At 59.1% G+C, this 23,661-nt stretch overlaps 2 protein-coding genes across 2 annotated transcripts; one reads left to right on the top strand and one right to left on the bottom strand.

Annotated features, from left to right (window-relative positions):
• Positions 1-556: 556 nt before the first annotated feature.
• Positions 557-12,806, bottom strand: PARM1 (prostate androgen-regulated mucin-like protein 1; the record flags this gene model as incomplete). The annotated part of the gene is made up of 4 exons (XM_080343498.1): positions 557-641; positions 1,737-1,815; positions 2,870-3,529; positions 12,758-12,806. 4 exons carry the CDS (start codon positions 12,804-12,806, stop codon positions 557-559), a joined length of 873 nt encoding a protein of 290 aa, XP_080199624.1.
• A 3,159-nt stretch (positions 12,807-15,965) lies between these two features.
• Positions 15,966-21,812, top strand: BTC (betacellulin; the record flags this gene model as incomplete). The annotated part of the gene is made up of 5 exons (XM_080344430.1): positions 15,966-16,041; positions 19,210-19,305; positions 21,044-21,161; positions 21,272-21,418; positions 21,707-21,812. The coding sequence occupies 5 exons, from the start codon at positions 15,966-15,968 to the stop codon at positions 21,810-21,812; spliced, it is 543 nt and encodes a 180-aa protein (XP_080200556.1).
• Between the last annotated feature and the right edge of the window lie 1,849 nt (positions 21,813-23,661).

Genomic DNA, 23,661 nt, shown 5'->3' with positions numbered 1-23,661 from the left:
ATCTAGGATCTACCTAGGGTGTATCTACGGTGTATGTATGTAGGATCTACCTAGGGTGTATCTATGTTATATGTATCTAGGATCTATCTAGGGTGTATCTGAGCCCACCCCCCAACTTTGCGCACTGTTACACAGAAATTGGGGAATTAAAGAAAAGCTTCTCTGTATTTCAGCGGGCGGGATTTTCGGGGATTACCAATGAAGCTGTGGAGCCAATGGCCACCTGCACGGAGATGTGGCCCCAGCCCAGGGGCGCGGGTGGTCAACGCACCTTCCCTGGGCTGCGTTTGGGGGAAAAACATAATTAAATAGGAAAAATATTAAGCAACGAGCTTCTGCGTGAGCGTCCCCCTCCCAGCTGTCAGACATTCCTACACAAAGGCCAAAACTCAAGTTTATTGTGGGCGCAGTGCACCCACCCTGTGTCACCCGGTGTCCCCGGTGTCCCCTGCCCGGTGCGGGGGCAGCAGTGAGGGGGTCGGCAGCCGCTGATCTGCTGCTGAAGCGCTTATAAATAAGGGATATTGTGGTGGGTTTTTTGTGGTCCGCATCCCTGCTAGGAGTCGTCGTAGAGGGGGTTGTTGTAGTTGCCCCAGGAGCCGTAGTCGTGGTCATCCAGCAGCCGGCCGTAGGACGAGTGCCTGGGGGGACAAAACCACCGCGTTAGCCCGCGAGGGCTTCCCCATGAGCTTGGTGCCCTCGAAATGCAACGTATGCACGTTCTAACCAGCAGCGTTTGGGATGATTTTGGCCCCAAGGGTGACACAAGTGTGCCCACGTAGCCAAGGTGGCCACCAGCATCCTGGCTGGTACCAGCACTGGTGTGGCCAGCAGGACCAGGGCAGTGACCATCCTGTGCTGGGACCTGGGGAGGCCAAACCATGATTCCTGGGGTCAGTTTTGGGCCCCTCACGCCAAGAAAGGCCTTGAGGTGCTGGAGCAAGTGGAGAGAAGGGAACGGAGCTGGTGAGGGGCTGGAGCACAAGTGTGATGGAGACTGAGGGACCTGGGGGTTCACTGGAGAACAGGAGCTGAGGGGAGACCTTATCAGCTCAAGTTGCGCCAGGGGAGGGTGAGGTTGGATCTGGGAACAATTTCTTCCCCAAAGGGCTGTGGGGCATTGGAACAGGCTGCCCAGGGCAGTGCTGGAGTCACCAGCCCTGAAGGGCTGGACAGACGGACATGAGGTTCTCAGGACATGGGGCAGTGGGTTATGGTTGGAGCCAATGATGCTGAGGGTCTTTTCCAACCAAAATGATTTGGTGATTCTATGATTTTAGCAGGAGACACCAGGACAGAAAACAAGCTCTGCCAGGATTTTACTCCCACAATGAATCAGACTGGGGAATTACAACAGACCTTTGCTTGTCTTGGTTGTCAGCAAAGCCTTGTTAAAGATGCTCAGTGCTGGGCCGTGCTGCTGTTTATGGTCTAAATCACAGCAAAACCCACGGCAAAGCCTGCCCGGGGGATAATTACTGGTTCTGGCCGCGCGCCACGCGGCGTTGCTGGCGTTTGAGTGAGCAAAATGAAGATGAACAGCTCTGCGTTTCAACATTGACGCGGTACAAAGCGCAGCTGTGCTGGGACTAGAGGCTGCACGTGGTGTGGGGACGGCATCTCCCCAGGGCTTTGACCCGGGCACCCCTCTACAACGACAAGAGGGGCTGCTCCCCACCATGCAGACACCCCCTTCCCAAATGGCACCTCGCAGTGCCCCAAAGAAACAGCCTTACCTGATCTTGAGGTACGCTGCTGCCCCGAAAACCAGCACCACCACCACGATGACGGTCGCAGTGATGGCCACAATGCTCCCTGTGGGGAAGGGGCCATCAGAAAGGGCAGCGCTCAGCCATCCCCCAAGCCCCATCGCCACCCCCACCCCACAGTCTGGCTTTGTGACGGGCCCACGAGCATCACCAACAGCCCCTGACCTTGTCCTCCTTCTTCCGCCCCTACCTCAGCACCGCCGCGGCAGCACTGAGAAGGGGTTTCCCCTCACAATCCTTTCAGCACAGGTTTTTGGGGTGCCACGCACCCTCCTGCAAGCTGGCTGGGACCCAAGCTTGCTGCTTCTGCAATATGGGGCTTAAAGGGTGTGAAATTAGGTTGGATCTTGTGAATGATTCATTCCCAGAAAGGGAATGCTGTCCAATGCTGTGGGGCATTGAACAGGCTGCCCAGGGCAGTGCTGAAGTCACCAGCCCTGGAGGGCTGGACAGACGGACATGAGGTTCTCAGGACATGGGGCAGTGGGTTATGGGTGGACCCGATAAGCTTGAGCGTCTCTTCCAACTAAAATGATTCAATGGTTCTATGAAATGAGACTGGATGCCACCACCTGGGGACACTTCTGTCCTCACTGAGGTGCTCAGTAGGGACTATAGACTTGATCCACGATGCTCCTCCTGGCACCCGGTCGCATTTAGTGCTGAACCAAGGCCAGAAAATGCTCCCAGATCCCTCAGTTTTTTGCTTTATGGAGCACTTTTAAGGTCTCTGAGCTTGCAGAAGGGGCTGGGTCAAAGCTAGCATGGGCTTGGTGTGATCTCCAGGAGGGAGGAGAAAAACATACACCAGGTTGCACCCACTGCCAGGGCACTTCTTTCCTCTCGTCCTTAAGCGTTTCAACGCCAGCTTGCAACTAAGGCTTTTATTTGTGTCTCGGTTCGGTGTCTATGACTCCTTGTCTCCACCGGTGGAGCGGCTGCTCCAGAGAGCGAGCTGGGAAAGCTCAGCTGTTGCAGAACAGTGCTTTCAGAACCTCCACCACCTTTTCGCTTCCAGTTCCCCCCTGATATAAGCACCCTGAGGTTGACATTATATAAATACATATATATATATGTACAGGGAGGGTGGTGGAGCTCACCTGCACTCAAGGCGCGTGGGACCTCTTCCATGGTGACCCCGGTGGAGAGGGTGGTTTTGCCGGTGGCCTCGGCTGTGGTGGGACTGGCCAGAGTCACTGGGGGGGAAGTTGGCTCCATGGCCAGGCTTGACGCCACGGCCAGCGTCCCCAGGGAAGGGACATCCTCCGTCAGCGCCGGCGCCTGGGTGGTGACAGGGCTCGTGAGGACAACAGGCGTTGGGGACAAAACCGTCCCGGGGGATGAGTGCAGGTCGCTGGTGGGGAGGGAGGATGAGGAGGATGCAGGGAGATCCACAGGGCTGGGAGATGCCCCCATATCCGTCGTGCCTCTCGCCAAGCTGGCGGTATTTGCTGTCCGTGGACCTGGGGCTGTCTCCGAGGTTGGTGGCACTGAGCTGGGGCTGGAGGTGACGGATGGGCCGTCCGCTGCAGTGATGGAGGTGGGAGCAGGGGATGGTGCCGCCGTGGGGGTGGCATTGTGGCCACCCCCCTCTGCTGGCCTGGAGATCACCCCTTCTCCAGCAGGTCCCCTGGACGTGGGCACTGAGGGCTGGCCAGGAGCTGGCGTGGGCAAAGCCATGTCCCTGGAGCCTGTCCCCAGCGAGGGGGACGGAGGGCTGCTGGGGACAAGGGGTGACACTGAGGAGTCATCGCCCAGTCCTGGAGGGAGAGAAAGAAATATCAATAATGGGCAAACCCTTGGGACAACATGGGAGTTTGGTGAGTGTTAAAGGGCTTTGGAATGAAGCTGGAAACGGTTATTGGTTTTAAAATGCTGAGAGATATCTAAAATTGTTGTCAAGCACTGGAACAGGCTGCCCAGGGCAGTGCTGGAGTCACCATCTCTGGAGGGTTGGACAGAGGTAGAAATGAGGTTCTCAGGACATGTGTTAGTGCCGGGGGGGGTTATGGTTGGACCCGATGATCTTGAGGGGCTTTTCCAACCAAAATGATTCTGTGACTCTATTCTATGCAAATAAACGTATGGCAAATATCACTGCATAGCAAGAGGAGAAGGTTTAACCAGCCCGTTTCCCCATGCAAGGCTGGGATCCCCCATCCCCTACACCCCCTCCTTCATCTTCCCAGCGTCTCGCAACACAGCAGGAGAACAAGTTCCTCCTGCGCAGCCACCACGCAGCTGGGAATGATAACAAGGCGCTTCTTTCTCCTCTTCCCCCCTTCTCCTTGTGCATCCATTCATTCGTCTCCATTTCTTAGCAGCGAGATGAGTCATCCTCTCCCCCATCCCCACCAGCAAACTGCTGGGGTTTTTTCCACCCCCCACTTTTCTGCTCCCCAGGGTTAAACTCAGCACTGGGCCATGAGCAGCAGCTCCCTCGGCACGGCTGGGCTGGAGAAACAGTGCAGCCCTGAACGGCAGCATCAGGCATTTCTATTCCCATTCATTCCTTTATTCACACCCCCAGCCCAGCACTGGTAATGGTAAGAACTTCCTCTGATAAATTAATTACTATGTGAGTGTGGAGGACAAAAAGAAAACCCCAACAACTCCCCAAAATGCTGATTTTCTGGGAACCCTGAAACCAAACTCCTTCAGCTCCGAAGGCAGGAGCTTGGTGGGCATGTAAATGAGAAACAGCAGCAGAAAATGATGGCGGTAGCTCTTAATTAACAGGATCTTGCAGATCATACCTGGGTGGGCATCATCACCAGGCCGCCCCCTAAGGACCTTCTGCCACCCACCACCGCCAAAGCTGCTTCCCCACAGGCAAACCGCAGTTCCAGCTGTGCAGGTCACAGCCAAGGCAGCGAGAGCGGACCCAGCTTCCACCAGAACGCGGGCTTTTAGAACTGTTGCTGTCCCACCACACGACTGTTATTGCAGGTAAAGCTCCACCAAGAAACCATGGGGTGGGAAGGACTTGAATTTGGGAGCTGGGACTGTGCAATACGAGGTTCCTCCAGAAATGGTGGGGTGAGCGAGGACTCACTAAATCACATTATTTGGGTGTTCTCAGCCATCGGTGCAACCAAGAGGCTGCAGGTGTCTCGTACAGCTCTGCTCACCTTGAACATCTCCAGTGGAGGAGGACAGCAGAAGGGACGTCTGCACTGAGGACCTCTGGATCACAAGAGCGAACTCAAGGTATGTGGATGACTTTCATCACAGCATTTTCTGTCTAGAAGCCGCAAACACACGCTTGGCTAGGGATTTAAAGCCAGTTCTGGGATGATGCTTTCACTAGAGCACAAGCCCCTGGTGTGTTTGACCCAAAATTGTTTTTCCTGGCCCTGTAGATGCCCCATTTCCCAAGCAGGAGAGTTTTGGAGGTGGGACTAAGACCATGGGTGCTCTGCACATCTGACGCTGCATCCCTGTCTGCTGTGGTGAAGTAGGGAATTACGTACCTCACTGCAAACTGTTTCCATGTAGATCTATTTTGATGGGCTCCCTCACCACCCTACCCAGCATTTGGTCTCTCTTTGCCCCGTAAAGTCAGAAGGGGTGTGCTGTTGCCTTGATTTTTGGAGCTGGTGGAGAAAACACCCAAGAAAGACCTTCCTCAGGCTCTTGGTCTGCTGAGGCGGAAGGCTGGTAGACCTTAGGGTAAGGAGATGGATGGCGAGCTGGAGTCTGGTTATTAAATAAGTCGCCTGCCTCAGCATCTGTGATTTCCACACCCATCCCAGCCACAGCAAAGCACCCAGGGGTCCCGCCTCCTCCTTCCCAAAGTTCCTGCAAAGCCACCACGTGCTTCTGCTGTCAACAGGGCACTCTGGTGTGCACCCATCCCAAAATGTCTGTGTCTCTGTCTTCTTGGTTAATACCTGGGAATTATTGGCCTGTGAACTCGGGTTGCATTGCTGTGATAATCCCGAGCTTAAAAGCCATTAGTTCAGATGAATGCACCGGTTTTCACAGCTCGACGTAACCCAGAGCGTCTCCCCAGGACAAACCCTGGCCACAGCGCTGGCTCCATCCAACACACCCGACAGGTCCCCTCATCCAGCAGAGGCTGGTGGCTCCCTCGCTCTGTTCAGGCCCTGGAACACCATAAAATTCACCATTCCCTGTGCTGCTCCAGCCCTTGAGTGGCTTTCCACGCTGGTGTGGAAACGGCAGTACTATCTATTACTCCTCTATGAACATAGATGCCTTTGGTCTCTCCTGGATGTAGGGAGCTTACCACCCCTCTGCAAAGCCACCCACGTCGCTTGTTTTTGTACTCAGGGTCAGCAGAGTCATCATGGTCTGCTTGAACTTTGGAGAGAAACCACCAGGGATCTCAAAAAGCTGGCAACGCTGCTGGCCAGGGTGAGTCAGGCAGTTTCCGATAACATCTAAGGGGTATAAATTCAGAGAGCGAGCCAAAATTGGCCGCAGGGACAGTCCTCGTCCACGGGCTGAGGGCTCCTGGCCAAGCCGGTCACAAGTCACAGGGACACGTCCCAGGAGAGCGAGCGTGGCCAAAGGCAGCGCTGCTGGAGTCGCTCAGCTCAGCCCTGGTTTCCCGATTCCTCTTCCCTGGGCATGGTGCAGGGTCATTGCCAGCCTGGTGCTGGTTTCCAGATGGACAGTCACCTCTGCTGGCAAACCCTGCCTGGGCCAGCCCTCTGTTGTCCTCTGGTTGTCCCCATGCCGTCACCTCCACCACGTTTTCTGGGACCTAGCACCCGCGCTGGGCTGGAGCCCTCACCCCCAGCTCAGCATCCCAGGCTGTGCCCCCTTCGCACCGCAGGATGAGCCCAGACGGGACCCCAGAGGTGACACAGGCTGCTTCTCAACCAGTGAGGATGGGACGGTGGAAGGACGTTGCTGAGGAACGCCTGGGCTGATGGCTCCACGTGTCCTTGTGCCACCACGCACAAGGACAGCCTGCGTCCCAGGTGAGTGCTGCCTGGTCCCAGGGAGCTGGGGGGCTACAAGGGCCCCCCAGCTTTTCCGCAAGCCCGATCCTCTACCAACACATCTGAGAAAGTGGGAAAAAAAGGGGATTTCCTTGTTTCTCCAGCAGCTGGTTTGTAGGAGCGGCAGCTGCGAGCAGGAACCAGAGCAGTGCCCAGGAACGAGGAACAGAAACCCACTAGAAACCTTCTTTTAGGACCAGAGGACTTCAAAAGCCATTAACAAAATCAGCCAGGGGCTGTCGAAGGGACTGAAGGACGTCAGCTGCCAAAGGATGCCGAGCAGAGCGGGGCCAGGAGGACTTTACCCATGTCATCCCTTAAGGCAATTGACCATTCTTCTGGAATCCACCCCAGAGCACAGCTGGACAGGGGACACAGGACAGGGGAACTGCTCCAAACAGCGGTTTCGCACTTCGCAGCCCTGTGGGAGCTTTGAAAAGTTGTTTTTCTAGGCAGCCTTCCCTAGGAGGGCTCTTTCCTACAGGAAAGAGCCAAGAAAATAGGGATCTAGAGCTCCTATAATGCAAATATAAAAATCCAAAGCTCCCATAATGCAAAACTAAAAATCTAAACCTCCTATAATACAAATATCTTACTGTTAGGGAAGATTAATGTCAGTCACCTGCCAACGCAGGGAATGAATCTGATAGAATTAACTCCTTCTCCTGTTTCCATGCTGTTCTTCCTTGCGCACGCAAGGGTGGGCGTCTCACCCTGCCCAGGCTGAACGCTGCCCGCGTCCCGCTCGGAAAGCGGCGCCAGGACCCAGCTGGCGGCTCTTAGCGACGCATCTCTCAGGCTCTCCAGAAGCAATCAGAGCAAGCTTAAAAAAAACCCCAAACAAATGGTTTGGAAAGCAGGGTAAGCACCAGGGCCCGGCTCCAGCCCCAGTGGATGACATCAGACGGAGCGGCTCCGCCACGGCAAACGAGCAGCCGCCGATAAGGCAGGGATGCAGCTCTTAATGACAGCGGCTTCGTGACTCATCACAGCTGATTTAACCAGCAGAAGGTCCGCACGCCACATGCTGCGCTGCTCTTAATCTGAATTAACCGACACACCCGTACCCACGCTGGGGTGGGCAAAACTCCTCCAGCAGCCAAAGCCCCTGGAGAAATAGAAGTTTCTGGATTATTATTTGATTTTCTTCTTCCTCTCAGCAATTTGTCTCATCCATATTTACAGGCAGCATCCGACCACCCCTTCTGAGCAAGAAATACGACTGAAGAGCGAGTTACTGCGGAAAGATCTGCTGGGCACACACATCATCCGCGGCTCACGCAGTAGAGCTGGGTACTGGGTTTTTATGCCAGCTTAGCAGTTATTTTGGGGACGGGTGCTACTAATGGTCCTTGACTGAGATCATACTGAGGCAACATATCGCTGGGCTTTTAGGTCTCTACTTTTGACAACAAAAGTTAATGGGAGCCTCGTGGCATACCCGCCAGACCCACCCGGGGCGGGCAAAGGATGTTAGAACAGCCCCGTCCCCTGCTCACAGCGGTGGGATACGGTAAGATTGGGGGTAGCACAAGGAACAGAACTAGAAATGAAGCCACAATATCAGTGGAAGCTGAGGAGAAGAAAAAAGAAAGAAAAATAACAAGGAAAACCACCACCACCAAACCCCATCAGGAGTTAGAGACAACCCTCCCACAACACGGGTCTAAAAGCCACACAGATCGCATCAAAAACGGGGGCCCGAGCTGCGTTCTTTCTGCACAGTATTCCTGAGAGCATGGGGAAATCATGGTGGGTAATTAATTGCAAATGATGCTGCTAGTGAGGGAAAACCTGTGCAGGGGTGAGTTCTTTCAGCTCTTTCTCAGAGGTACAACCAGACCCTGAACACTGGGCTAAGCTGGTGTGCCCTGCTGAGTATGTGGGTTTTGGCACACTATGTTTTTTGACCAGGTTGTGTGTTTTGCTGGTTGTCCCCCGGGGCCAGTGACAGCGTGACCCCGACTCCTCCGGCCCCGCAGCACGTGTTGGTTCATGAGCAGGTGAAATGATGCAGAGCAGTAAAGCGATTTATGGTTAAATATGGGGCGAGCACTTCCTGCTCGTGACCTTGTTGGCTCGGTTTCGTTTCTGCAGCTGGGGATGCGTGAGCCCCGTGGTGTTTTTCCTGCACTGCCTCTTCCCCCTCGCTCGCACTCAGGTGCGATTTGGATTGTGTTGTTGTTTTTTAGCTGCGAGGGGCTGGTAGCGTCTGGCCATGGGAGGCTGAAGGTCCTTGGGTATAGCTACAACTGAATAAAACTGGTTTTAGCTTTGGGTTCAACTTGTTTTTCGAGTAAATCAGCACTGGGCTGCTTCACCTTGTCTGTCACCATTCAATTCGGGCTTTGGTGTTGCTCATGTCCCCGGTGGAAGGGTCCCGTGTGCAGTAAACAAGGGTCTGGCTAAGCCCACGTTGCTCTTCACTGGCACGGGACAAGGGGAAGGGAGGACGCAGTGGTCGTCTTGGGCGTTGAACTTGTGTCTCTGCTTCTCTAGGAGATATTTTATCTGCCATAAATAAGGACGAGAGGGGGATCTGGGAGCAGCTCTGCAGGACCTGAAGCTTTGCATGACCCATGTCACGCCGGACGGAGCCCCCAGCCAGGTTGGTACCACTCAATGCTCATTCTTTGGAAGGTCTTTGAGCTTAAAAGAGCAAAGCAGGGCCAGGACGGTGGCTCTGCAGGGCTGTAGCACAGCTCCAGCACTGCATGTGCTTTCTGGTGACCTGTAATTCCAGCGGCAGCCAAAACACCCTTGGGCAAAGCGCCGCTTCCTCGCCGCCCGCTTGCCTCACGCTGTCTCACCTGGATTTTTCAACGCCAGGTCGCGCTGGTGATGGTAGAACAGGATGAGGATCGCAAGAGGAGGAAGAAACCAAGTGAGAAAAGCAGGCAGGCAGAGACATAACCAGGTAAATAGCAAAGCTTTTGGAAAAAAAAAAAAGAAAATCCACAGCAAAAAACAACTGTCGAGAAGCCAAGGCAGTCAGAACAAATGAATGTGCAGTGGCTCTGATTTACCGGCGAGCTGAGCTGGCTTCCTGCGTGATTAGTTTTCTCGTGCTGAGTGGCCCTTAAGTGCTTTGGGTCTAATTGCTGCTGAAGCTTTCTGTAGCGAGGAGGAACAGAACGGCTCGGCCATGGAAATCCATCTGCTGTCTCCCCGTGTCCCTCACCACGCCGAGACCCATCCCTGTCCACCTTGTTGGATGTCACTGTGCTGGAATACCTTGTAGATGCACAGTCTGACGTGGCAAAACGTGAGCCATGCGGATAAAGCCAAGGGGCCTTGGGCAAGGTGGCAAAGAGGGGCTCCAAGCGGTGTTTGTGCTCGCTGGTGTGATGTTGGCTGGCTTGGGAGCAGCAGCTGCTCTTCTCCAGGTTATTACATGGGAGGAAGGAGCTAACAGGGGGTCTTGCACATTTTTCAGACGCTGAGGAAAGCTGTGGCAGGGAGATGGAGAGGAGCCGGGCGGGCAGCTCCAGCACCTTGTGCTCTATGCTCCTCCACGGCAAGTCACCATGAAATTATCGCAGAAAGGAAGAGGAAGGTGAGTCTTGAGAGGATTTTCTCCGCCGGAGAGTAATGGAACAACCTGTGCCAACCGGTCCGTCCGCACAGCCAGTGGTGTGCGCTGGGGACCCGGGGGAAGGTCTCTGCTCCCGGTGCCCCTGGCTGGCAGGGCCCGTGTCCCCATGGGCTGTGTTGGCAGAGTGTCCCAAAGCTGCTGGGAGGTGTCAGGACTCTTCACCTTGCCATGAGCTTTGCCCTCAGTAAAAGCAGGTTTGTCTTACAGCAGCAGCGCTTTCTAAAACGATTCTAAGATTATTTTTGCTTGATTTAAACACAAATAAGCCCTCTAGATACCGGTTGTTATGTTTTTCAAGCGTGCTGATGTGTATTATGCTGTGCCTGTTTCCCTGGGGTGTTGCACCGGGCAGGAGAAGGGATTTGTCAGCAATTTGGGCTGGGGTGCCGGCGCAGCCAGCCCTCTCCCTGTCCGTGCCGCTGGGCTCGGGCACCCTCACCGGGCAATTTTTCAGGCTGATATCTGTGACACAGCCCTCGATCGAGCCAGGCGTGTTGCAAACAGCAGCTCTGCCCGAGCGCCAGCACCCCGGCCTAATAATTTTCCTGGCTAGCTACTAATTACTGCTGCTAGGCGCAGCATTAACCGTGCGTCAGCCCCGTCCCAGCCTCCCGCTGGCGCGGGGAAACAACTGGGCTCGTCACAGGAATTTCTGAGCATCCTCTGGAAAGGCAGTATTAGAGGCTGAAGATGTGCCTTGCTTGTTTGGGCTGGGCGGGGTGATAATTATTGTATTACTAATATAATACCTGCATATCCTCCTGCTCTTCAGCTGGCACGTGGGGGCTGGGAGCGGTCAAAGCCGCCTGTAACAATGTGGTGCCAGGCCCTGAGACCCCAAAAAAGCAGCTTCTTCCTCCCTGCAGAAGCACCCGAAGCCTTTAAAGCCAAAAGGTTCCTCTTGCGGGTACTTCTCGGCTGCTGGATGGGGAGAAGAGCGAATTGCTAGAGGGGCAAGCAGGCTCAGGGCGTTTGTACAGGGCCAGGCATCATGTCAGGAAAGCAGCTTTGAGTTTACATCCACAGTAAGAAGTAATAATAGGATAAAAACTTTCTTGTGGGAGAGATGCTGTTATTTCCTTACCTGGCCAGGCAAAGCCCAGCCTTATTTTGCTCCTGATGTTCTTTCTATTGCCAAGTCCTGAAGAATGAGCTCAAAGTATATCTAAATAATATTTTTTATGTTCTCTCAGGCGGCAAATATATTTTTTGAAGTATTATTTCTATAAGAAGCTGTAGAAAGCACCCGAAAGGTTCGGGGCTTTGGGGCTGTTTGGGAGCAGCCCAAGAGCCGCGGGGACAGTGCTCTGGGGGAATGTTTCCCAGCTCTGCTGCCAAGCCCTGTTGGTGCTGGTGCTCCGGAGAGGGACGGTCATGGGAACAGCCTGGACTTTGGCCCGGGCTCTGGGAAAAACCCGCCTCCCACCCCAAAGCAGCCGCGCTCTGACTCCCAGTGGCATCCCCGAGGAGCGGGAACAGGGGGCACCGGCCAAAATGCAGCTTCATCCCCATCCATCCCAAATGCACTTGCTCTTAAAGCGCAGAAACAAGAGCTTTTGGTCCAAACTCTCCGTTTATGAGAAGGATTTAGCCAGATCTTTATCCTCTTGCCTTAGTGGGGTCACTTAATGGGGGAAGATCTCCCCTGGCCTGGTGTGCTCCACAATGCCGAGTTGCTCCTCTTGCAGACCCCATTTTGGGGACATGGCTGCTGGTTCCAGGCTTTCCCAGCTCGGTCCCCTCACCCCGCTCTGCCGCAGGCCCAGAGCCATTCCATAATTTAATAACAACAGCTTCACCCGACGTATTTCTCCTTGTGCATGTCCCCGGCGCTCTGTTATGCGAGTGTGTTTTTAATGTTCCTAAGCAAGCAGCTCTCGGTGTTTATTTAAAAAACCAGCCTGGATGGAGGGATGAGCGGTGCGTGCTGTCATGTGAAAGCGCCCGCTGTCACCCTTGCTGGGGACCGAGCCGTCTCCTCTGACTGTGTTATGCGGGGAGAGACGTCAAATTGGGGATGTTTTTGTGAAATGGGGGGGTTGATATTGCGGGGGGGTGTAGGAGGAGGGAGATGCCGGGGAAAGCGCCAGGTGCTGGGTGCGCAGGAGCCTCTGCTCAAGGTTGGAGTGAGCGATAAAAGCTCCTTCAAAGTGGCGACCACGCTGGGAAGGGGGGGATAGGAGGCTGAGGGGTGAGCTCCAGCCTGGACGGGGCGGGGGGCTGCCTGCTGGTGGTCCCCTGAAGTTATCCTCCTGCATCCCGACTGGGTACCGAGATGGGGACCCCTCTGCGGGGCAGGGGGTGGGGGAAAGGAGAGGGGAGACCCCCCCGGGACCGCGGTGCCTCCCCGTCCCCATCGCACGGCTGCCACCCCGGCGCTCCCCGCTGCCCCTCACCGCGGTCCGGCGGCGCGCACTTACCTGCCGGGAGGAGGAGGAGGGCGAGGAAGAGGCGGCAGGAACAGCCCATGGTGCCGGCGGCGCTGGCAGCCGCGGCCGGAGGGACGGACGCACCGCTCGGTCCCCGCCGCCCCCGCCACCGCCCCCGGTCCGGCCCCCGCCGCCGCCCCCGGTCCGGCCCCCGCCGCCGCCGCCGGCAGCACAGCGGCACCTGCCGGCACCGGGATGGGGCACGTTGTGCAGGACACCAGGCGTCGGGTCCATCAGGAGGGTACCGGGCACTGGGACTGGGTGGTGGCTCCAGCGCTGGGCACTGGGATGAGGCACTGGGCACGCAGCGCTCGCACTGGGTGCTGAGCACCACGCCAGGATCCGGGCCCAAGCGTGGCGCATTGTCAGTGGGCATCACGCACCGGGACCGGCAGCGGGCACGGGATGCTCTCGTCCCAGCTGGTGGCATTGGGCTGGTGCTCAGGGTGCTGTCACACTGTCCCTTGAGTCTCTCCTTCCTCTGGGCCCACGCCAGCTCCTGCCTGGGTAGGACTTATGATGGGGACAGACTTTTGAGCAGGGCCTGTTGCGACAGGATAAGGGGTGACGGTTTTAAACTAAAAGAGGGGAGACTCAGGTTAGAAATGAAGGAATTGTTGCCCTGACGGTGCTGAGAGCCTGGCCCAGGTACCCAGAGAGGTGGTGGATGAACCATCCCTGAGACATCCCAGGCCAGGCTGGACGGGGCTCTGAGCACCCTGAGCTGGTGACGATGTCCCTGCTCATGGCAGGGGGGCACTGGGGACCTGGGAAGGTCTCTCCAGCACAAACTGTTCTGTGATTCTGTGATTTAAAAGCAGTAAGAGGTGTGTGTGCCTTGCTGGGGCATTCCTCCTCCCACAGGCTTGCCCCTGCCTGCCCTCCCTGCAAAAGCTGCTGAGCATCCTTCAGCTGCCACATTCGGGGAGTCTGGGGCCCGTGGGGGAGGACACCCCAAGTCTGCCATCACGGAGAGCCCGGGCAGAGCCGGACGGCCAGGGCCCTTCCATGGCATTTGCTGCCTGCAGTGGACGGCCCCCAGAATGCAGGTCCCACAGCCCAAAGGACTCAGCCAGGAGACCCCTGCGGCACAGCGGAAGGTACAAGTGCCTTTTCTTTTTTTATTTAGAAGATATTTTAAATCTGTTTCCCTCTGGAAAGCGCTTTGCTCCAGGTGAAATGTTTTCAGGCTGAACTCATCTTCTCCAATGTTTTGCATGCTCGCTACGAAAAAGGACGTCCTAGAACCCAGGCCATGGCCGAGCTATCTTTAACCGGGCTTACACAACCATCCAGTTTGTTGCATTGTGTTGCATTTTTCTCAGGATGGAACTTGGCTTCAGGCCTAAAACAGCAGGACAGAAAGTCCAAGTCAGCTGCTGCTTCTGGAAGAGCCGGGACGCGGCCGCCTCGCTGTACGTCGGTAGCTTCGACGTACCATCAGCATCTCGGCCCTCCTTGAAGCCTCCCCTCTGCTTGGAAGGAGGAAAAATAACGGCGTTGTCGGTGCAGGAGCTGGGCACCGTGAGGAAGGCTCGCTAAGTCCCTGCCGCCGCGCTCCAGGCCTTCCTGTAGTTTTCTTTTGCAGAAAGTGCCACTTGTTCCCATGAGGAGGAGATTTCTGGTGGCCACCTCTGCCTGGCCACATCTGCACGGCCACTCCTGCCTGGCCACACAGGTCCCTGGGAGGGCGCGATGCTCATGGTGACAGCGAGAGCTGAGGCCACACGGGCGGCGAGGTCCCTTTTGGAGACACCTTCTGCCAGCCCTTCCCGGTTCCTGCCGGGGAATGGAAAACATTGCCTCTGGTGACCTCTGCCTTGGGGCTCCAGCTCTTCTAAAGCTCTCTTTAAAATGATTTTTCTCCCGAGTTTCATCCCATTATGAAGGATGCTGAAGGGAGACTGTTTTCTCTTGGTGGGCACAAGGATCTTTTTCTGTTGCTGCCTGCCTTTGCCCACCCCACCATGACAAAGCCACCTCCTCTTGGCTGTCCCTGTACCCCAGCCAGGTGCCAGCCCCTGTTTTTCCGCTGTTGCCCAAGTTCCTGTTGTCCTCACCAGAGCTTTGCAACGTTTCCCTGGTGGTTTAGCACCCCCTGCCTGCTTTTGGGGGGTCCGGGACTGGGCTCTCGCCCCACCACCAGCTGGGAGCTGGGGTGACGGTGCACTGGGGAGGTGACAGAACTGTCATGCCGGAGCTTGCGGCTCATTTTTTGGCTGGCCAGGGCTGCAGGAGCTCGCTCACCCCCTGGCCGGTGGCCAAATGGCATGGCTGGGCAGCTGCCAGCACTTGCATTAATAGTTACCAGCTTGCGGTTTGAGGTCACCCGTTCTTTCCAGTCTTTCATTCCCCCCCTCCCAGCTTATTTCATGCCTGTAAACCACAACGAGCAGGCAGCAGCTCCCGTACCCCCCCGGCCCCGCTACCCCTGCCTGCCTGCTCGCTGCAGGCAGGGCTGCTGCCCCTCGCTTTTCTTTTGGGTCTGGGATAGCATCATTTCACAGCACCACATCCCTACTGAGCATCCCCAGGTGCCAGGAGGGGACAACCAGCATCTCGGGGGGACACCCTCACCCCCACATGGCTGGGGGGAGAAGAAACATCCTCCCAGCTACCCCAGGGCTACAACCGCCCTCCTCGAAGCCCAGCATGCAGAAGACTTGTGCCAAGGCACGGCCCCTTTGCAAAATAATTTGTAGCTGCCGTCATCCCCTGCCAAAGGCTTCGGGAAGGGTGTTTTATTAGCAACTCGCTAGGAATAAATCTCCCTTTTCATAACACGCCGGCCAGGGATAAATAGGTTTGGGGGAGGTGAGTCTGAGCTCTGCCCACAACCCCCCGGCCCAGAGCCCCACTCAGAAATGGGGGTGGTGGGATGGGGGGTCCCCCCTGGACCCCCAAGGATGCTGCTGGGGGTCAGGCACCGGGGACAGCGTCTGCCCGACACCTCCCGCGCTGCCCGCTCCCGGCGGGACGACCAGCGGGGGACACGCGTGGGGGTGGGAAACAGGCGCGGGGAGGGACACGCGTGGGGAAGTCCCTGGACCACGCAGGGGGGCTGCCCAGGGATGTCCGCGGCGGGGCAGGAGCCGGGCAGCGGGAGGAGGAGGAGGAGGGCGGCGGTGCCGGCAGCGGCCGCCCCGTCCCGCCCCGCCGCAGCTGCCGGGCACCGGGGCAGGCGGAGGCGGCGGCGCGCATGGAGGCAGCGGCGGCCCCGGCGGCCCCGGGCGGCGGTCCCGGTCCCCTGCTGCTCTGCCTGGCCCTCGCCTCCGGTAAGCATGGGGCAACCCGGGGCGGCGCGGTCCCCACGTCCCCCCGGACGGTCGCGGTCCCCGGCTGGGTGCCGGTGTTCCCCCTGTCCCGGCCCGGTGTCCTCCGCTCCTCCCGGTGTCACCCCGCGTCCCGGCCCCGTCCGGCTCTCTGTTCCAGCCCGGTGATGCCCCTGGTCCGTCCCGGTGCTTTCCCGGTCCCACGCCGGTGATCGTGCACCTGCCTCTCGGTGCCAGGCCCATGCTCCCCCGTGCCTGTCCTGCTGCCGCCCCATCCAGTCCCACTGCTCCCCTGCTCACAGCCCACTGAGCCCCTGTGTCCCCCCGTCCCACCCCATTCCAATGCTGTCCCTGTCCCATCCTGCTGAACCCAGTGTCCTTGTCACGTCCCATCGCAACGCTGCACCTGTCCCATCCTGCTGAGCCGCTGTCCCACCCCATCCCAGTGCTGCTCCTGTCCTATCCCACCGAACCCTGTGTCCCCCCTCTCCTGCCCCATCCCTGTCCCACCACAGTGCTTGCCATGCCCACCTTAGTGTTCCTCCAGCCCCATACCTGTGACTCCTTGTGTCCCCCTCACGGTCCCACCCCAGTGCTTCCCACATGCCCAGCCTGGTGTTCACCCAGTCCTGTCCCTGCGCTTCCTGCACCCACCCCAGTGCTCCCCCGTGTACCCCCAGTTCTCAGCCTGGTTCTCCCCACCATCCCAGCCTGGTGCTCCCACACCTGTGGCAGTTTGGCTCTGAATCCCTTGGGGCCAGAGTGTCCTGGCCAGAGGATGGGATGTTTTTTACCACCTGTAGACGGGACATTGGTCGTGTACGCCCAAATCCCCGCGTTTCGCCATCCTTGGCAGCTCTGGGAATGGTGATGCAGGGAGAGGAAGCCAGTGTTTGTTTGGCAAGAACATGAGTGTCCCTGTGTTAGAGCAGAACCAGGGCTCTCCCTGTTGTGGGACCTGGACATTTAAATAGCTCAGAGCCCATATGAAGGCAGGGAAGGGAAGATCCTGTCTTCCCATCTCCTTGGAGGTATTTGGGTTGGCTGGATTTGGGGAGGAATGTGAGCCAGCAGCCTGTGGTGCTGCTCCTCAGCCAAAACCCACCAGGCAGCAGTTCCTGAGTGATCGGACAGCAGGTGAAACAGGCAGCTGCCTGCTCAGGGCTGGCAGGAGATAACCACAGCTGGGCTTGGTGATACCCCCCAGCAAAGAGCAGCAGCCCCGGGGTTTTTGGGGAGCCTTCCCCTCTACAGGGAGCAGTTTGGGTTTGGCCCTTCAGCAGGTGCTCGGCAAAACCTGCCAAACCTGTGCTGGCAGGAGGAAACCAGGGGCGGCCAACCTGCTCTGCGGCCGCGGCGCCCACCAGGCTGGCAAAGCCTCGGGCGGCTGCTCCCCTGCAATTCGGGCTCTCCCGGGGCAGTGCGGGGGGTGTTGCGGCAAAATAATCTGGTGTTTGGAATGCTTTTGTGGATTATCTCTGCCTGCTCGGGAAAGGATGTGGCCTTAGGTAGAGGAGCTGCGCTCTGTGAGTATCAAAGGGAGGAGGTTGCTTTGCACCCACAGCTCCTGGGTGCTGGGACCTGGGTGTGGGGCTGGCCCCCCCAGAGCTGGCGGTGCCTCTGGGCAGGTCCTCGCCGAGGGGCTGCCAGCCGGGAGGATGCCAAAGCACCGCATCTGCTTGCGTTAAGGGTGGGGATCTCGTCCTGCTGGGGATCTTTCCATCCCGAGCTGCCAACTCGGTCACCAGGGATGAAGTCAGCCTCCCGCCCCGAGCCGCCCGCTGCTTGTTCCCTGGGAGCCGGGCAGACAAACACCCCATGGCTCATCCCCTGGCTCCCACTGGCCAGACGGGGTGGTGGGCTCCATCCTCACCCCGCCAGCCCCTTCCAGCAGGCAGGGGGATGCTGGCTGGCAGGAAAGCCCCTGTGGAGGCTCAGCCCCAGCGTGGTTGCAGCTCTGCCACCCAAAGCACGTCATCACGGCAGCGGTGGCTATATATAGCCAGGAGGGACGTATGTGCTGGGAACACCACTGCCACAGGCCAAGGGAGTACAACTGAGGCTGGCCAGGGAGCCCCCCTGCTGCCAGCGTGCCAATGGGAAAACACGGGGTACCAGGGGCTGCCCAAATTGCCCCCCTCCCCATGAAGCCATGGCTGAGCTGCGAAGCGCCAGCACTGGGGCTGGGAATGCACCTTTCGTCGGCGTGCTGCCCCCGCGGGAGCCACCCAGCACCCTGCCCCAGCAGGCAGGACCTGTCCCTGCTCCGGGGCGCCAGTGCAGGCGGGTGAGTCCCCGGGAGGGCTGGGCTGGGAGCGGGGCCGTGCTGAGTCAGTGCTGGTATGTCAGCGATCCGGTTACCGCCGCCGCGACGGGCCGGGGCTGAGCCGGCCCTCGGCTTCGTCCTGCGGCCGTGGTGAGCACCGTCACCCCTTTCCCAGCTCGGGACATCCCATGTCCCAGTGCAGCGGTGACTGACACTGGGAGCGATGTTTGCAACGGGGGTTTAGCTGTGCTCAGCGCTTGGGAACTGGAAGGAAATGGGATGAATTGCAGCGCTGCCATCCCCTCGGTCTCATGGCTGGTGTGGTTTTTTGGTGCCCCTGAAACCCAGGCTCTTCAAAAAGGGGCAGTGCAGTGAGATGGTTCTCCCTGGGGATCCCTCCTTGCAGCTTCCCCAGGCAAAGGGGCTGCTGGCTGCCATGGGCAGGGCTGTGCCCCCCAAAACCCACCCCCTGGATCCCGACCCCTGCAGCGGGGCATGGAATCATAGAATCACCCAGTGCCACACCTGCCATGACAGGGACATCTGCACCAGCTCAGGGTGCTCAGACCCCGTCCAGCCTGGCCTGGGGTGTCTCAGGGATGGTTCATCCGCCCCCCCTCTGGGTACCTGGGCCAGGCTCTCACCACCCTCAGGGCCCACAATTTTCTTCCTCACGTCCAGCAGCAGCGGGCAAAGCGGCCGGGGCGTGGGTGGGTGGAGGAGGCAGGCGGGGACCAGCTTTCCCTTCTCCTCGCCCAGGGAAAAGCTGATGCTGGCAGAGGGAGGGGGCAGCGAGCGCAGCTGCAGAGCCCTTTGCCGGTCCCCTCCCCGCGGCTGCGGGGGGCGGCAGCAAGGCTGTCAGGCTCTGGCCGGGCTTCCCCTGATCCACCTCCACTGCCTTTCAGGTTTGGCGTTTTTCAGCTGCGTGGGCGCCGACACCAATGTCACCACTGGCCACGGCATGGATGGGCTGTCCTGCAGCACGGCCGAGAGCTGCACAGGTAAAGGTGGTGACAGCCACACGAGGATGCTCGGGGGAGACGGTGCTGTTGCAGGGGAGCGTGGCGGTGGGTGGACTGCGCATCTCACAGCACCCCAGGCTGGCTGGGCTGCAGGGACCTCTGTAGATCCCCAGCACACCTGCTAATGCAGGGTCACAGAGCAGATCACACAGGGTCACAGAGCAGATCACACGGGTCACAGAGCAGATCACGCGGGGTCACAGAGCAGATCACACGGGGTCACAGAGCGGATCACACAGGTCACAGAGCAGATCACACAGGGTCACAGAGCAGATCACGCGGGGTCACAGAGCAGATCACACGGGGTCACAGAGCAGATCACACAGGGTCACAGAGCGGATCACACAGGTCACAGAGCAGATCACGCGGGGTCACAGAGCAGATCACACAGGGTCACAGAGCGGATCACACAGGTCACAGAGCAGATCACACGGGGTCACAGAGCAGATCACGCGGGGTCACAGAGCAGATCACACGGGGTCACAGAGCAGATCACGCAGGGTCACAGGGCAGATCACACGGGGTCACAGAGCAGATCACGCGGGGTCACAGAGCAGATCACACGGGGTCACAGAGCAGATCACACGGGGTCACAGAGCAGATCACGCGGGGTCACAGGGCAGATCACACGGGGTCACAGAGCAGATCACACGGGGTCACAGAGCAGATCACGCAGGGTCACAGAGCAGATCACGCAGGGTCACAGGGCAGATCACCCGGGGTCACAGAGCAGATCACGCGGGGTCACAGAGCAGATCACGCGGGGTCACAGAGCAGATCACAGGGGTCACAGAGCAGATCACGCGGGGTCACAGAGCAGATCACGCGGGGTCACAGAGCAGATCACAGGGGTCACAGAGCAGATCACGCAGGTGGGTCCAGGGGGTTTGAATGTCCCAGAGCAGGAGACTCCACAGCCGCTCTGGGCAGCCTGGGCCAGGCTCTGGCACCTCCAGCAAACAAGTTTCTGCTCGTGTTCACATGGAGCCTCCTGTATTCCAGTCTGTGCCCGGTGCCCCTCACCCTGGCGCTGGGCGCCATGAACAGAGTCTGGTCCATCCTCTGACACCCACCCTGAGATATTGATCCCGTTGATCAGATCCCTCTCAGCTTCTCCAGCTGAACAGCCCCAGCTCTCTGTGTCTTCTCATCACAAAAATGCTTGAAACTCCTCAGCATCTTTATGTCCCTGCGCTGGTCTCTCTCCAGTAACTCCTCGTCCTTCTCCAACCGGGGAGCCCAGCACTGGGCACAGAACTGCAGATGCGCCGAGCAGGGGGGGAGGACAACGCCCCTCGACCTGCTGGCCACACTCGTCCTAAGGCAGCCCAAGTACACTGGCCTCTTGGCCACAAGGCCACGCTGCTGGCTCATGGTCACCCTGTTGTCGCCCAGGTTCTTCTCCGCAGAGCTGCTTTCCAGCTGGTCCACCCCAACCTGCGCTGGCAGGGGGGTTGTTCCTGCCCCGGGGCAGAGCGCGGGGGAGAGGGACGAGGCTGAAGGCCGAGCAGGGTGTTTTGTCTAGCACAGCTGCCATGGATGTGGGACGCGACCGGGGCAGCCGTGTCACCGCCAAGGACACGTGTGCCAGCTGCTCTTTGCCGCTGGCCGGGCTGGGGCGCGCTGTGGGGATGAACCAGGTCTAGGGTGCTGCCACCTCCAGGCAGAGCCGTAACCCCTCCAGGGGGGGAATTCTTTGTCCTTGTCACCCCCCCAGGTAACGTGACGCAGCTGCGACGGCAAGGTCACTTCTCCAGGTGCCCGGAGGAGTACAAGCACTACTGCGTCAAAGGGAGATGCCGATTCCTCGTGGCCGAGAAGGCGCCGGCTTGCGTGTAAGCCACCAATGGTGGGGACATAGTGACACAGTGCGGGGGGCAAGGGAGGAGAGGGGTACGGACACCAGGGCGGTATTTCAGACCCCTCCTCTGCCTCCCCTGCGCAGGTGTGAGCAAGGGTACACAGGGGCTCGCTGCGAGAGGGTGGACATCTTCTACCTGCGGGGTGACCAGGGACAGATCGTCATCATCTCCTTGATCGCAGCCATCGTCACCCTCATCATCCTCGTCGTCTGCGCCTGCCTCTGCAGTCAGTATGTGGGGGAACGGGGGCGAGGGGCGGGGAGGGAAGGGGCAGCCCCAGACTGGGGGTGAGTCCTGCCCACCTGCACTGGCCTAGACCGGGTTTAATTTGGGCTGCCCTGCTCAGGCAGGACACAGCTTCTGAAGGTGCTGAGAGGGTGCATGGGGCATTGTTTGGGGACTGGAAACCACATGTGGTCCTACTCAGGAGTGGGGTAAGAGCAGAGGGAGGAGCAGCGTTGCTGCGATGCCTCACTCTATCTTTTTGTTGTTTCAATTATTATTTCCACCCCTCCAAGTCACTGTCGGAAGCAGAGGAGGAAGAGAAAAGCAGAAGAGATGGAGACACTAAACAAGAATTTGCCTTCCAAAAGTGAGGACGTGCTGGAGACGGACATGGCGTGAAGGTGCGTGGGGCCGGGGGGCGGCTGAGCCTGGGGGGAGGGGACACCCCGAGCTGGGGGGCGGCTGCTGAGGCTGCAATCGTCCCCTCTCTCCGCAGGAGCTCCAGGTGCCTGCGGGCAGGTCCCGGACAGAGGCAGCGGCGGGCAAGGCTTAAAACCTACAGTGGCTTCAATAAAGGGGTGGTGGAAAGTGTCCGCATGTCGCCGTGGTCCTTACGGGTCCCTCTTGTCACCAGCCTGGGGCGGGGGGGTCAGGCCGAGCCGTGCCCTGAGCTCCCCCAGCCCATCCCACACCAGCGACTATTCCCAGACACCTTGGCCCCCCCTCCTCGATGCGGGGACCGGGGTTCTCCCCCCGCCAGGTGAAAGTGACAGGGGAAGGTGTCACCGGTACCGGGAGGAGCTGCGATGCCGCGCAATGACAACCGGGTGGCGCTGCGCTCTGCAGTGCCGCGCTGTGTCCGCCAGGCGGCGCCACTGTGCGGGAGAGAGGGGCGGGGCCGAGAGGGGCGGGGCCGAGAGGGGCGGGGCCGAGAGGGGCGGGGCCGAGAGGGGCGGGGCCGAGAGGGGCGGGGCCGAGAGGGGCGGGGCCAAGCCGCGCACGGCCGCGCCCCGCGAGCGCAGCTGAGCCCGCGCTGACGTGACGCGGCGGCCCCCGAGGCTTCAAAAGCTCCCCCGGGCCGGCAGGGGGCGCCGCTCCGGCGGGCGCACGCGCAGAGGCGGGAGGGGGCCGGCGGGAGCGGGTCTCGGGGCGGGCTCTGCCCGGCGGGGGCTCTGCCGGGCCCGGGGCAGCTGCTGCCGGGGGAGCTGGCTTCCACTCGGCGGGGCCGCGGGGCGGCTCTGGGCCCTGCGCGGAGCCGGGCTCGGACCGGAGCACCTTTGCTCCCGCTCCCCAGCGCTGCGGCGGGAGCAGAGGCTCATCCCGGCGCCGGGCGAGGAGCCCGGACGGCCCCGAGGCGGCGAGGACGTGCCCGGTGAGTGTCCCGGGGGCTCGGGGAGCGGCTCTGTGCTCGGGGCTTCGCCCCTCGTCCTGCTGCAGGCCGGGGAGGGGGGTCCCGTCCCCCGGCAGGGCTCCCCCGGGGCTGGAGGCTGCTGGGGGTGCAGGGGGGGCCCCGCGGTTCTGAGCCGGGGCCGGGCCGGGCTGGGGGGTGTTCGGGGAGGCGGCAGCGGGCGCTGGGGGGTCCGGCCAGAGCCGCTGGCCCCGCTGGGCTGGGGGGGCCGGGGAGTTTGGCCGCGGGGGTTTCTGCTCCAGCTCGGCCTGGGGGGCCGGGTTGTGTCCCCGTTTGGGGGGTTCTGCCCCCGTTCTGTTCTTGGGGGGGCTGTGGTTCTGGGGTCTGCACCTTTGGTGCTTTGGTCTGTGCCTCTTTTGTTGCTGGATTGTGCACCCGTTGGGGTTTGGGTTTCTGCACCTGTTGTGCTGGAGTTTGGGCACCTGTTGGTGTTGTTGCCCCCATATTAGTTGGTGTGTGCAGCTGTTTTATTGGGAGTCACCACTTTTTATTGGGTTTGTGCCTCTGTTGCTGGGTGTGTACCCCACTTTATTTGCTGTGCACCATTTATTATTCACTTTGTGTTTGTGCCTTTTGTGTTTCACATGAAGTTGAGTTCTGGTTCCCATTTCTCTCTCTGGTTTCTTTCAGCTCCAGCTCCAGCCTGTGCAGCTTCCAGCTTGTTTGCGGTTCCAGCTCCTCTTCAGCGGCTTCTGGTTCCAGTTGCTGTGCAGCTCCAGCTCCAGTTCAGCTCCAGCTCGTTGTGCTTCCAGCCCATTTCAGCTTGTGCTTGTTCCAATGAGCTTGGCCTTGTTCCAGATCGTAAATCAATCACTGTCACAAGCTGCATATGAATATGAG

This window comes from Nesoenas mayeri (genome assembly GCF_963082525.1).
Source record: "Nesoenas mayeri genome assembly, chromosome: 4".
Taxonomy (NCBI): Eukaryota; Metazoa; Chordata; class Aves; order Columbiformes; family Columbidae; genus Nesoenas; species Nesoenas mayeri.
The sequence above is the reverse complement of the archived record's forward strand: the minus strand, read 5'-3'. Positions and strand labels throughout refer to the sequence as shown.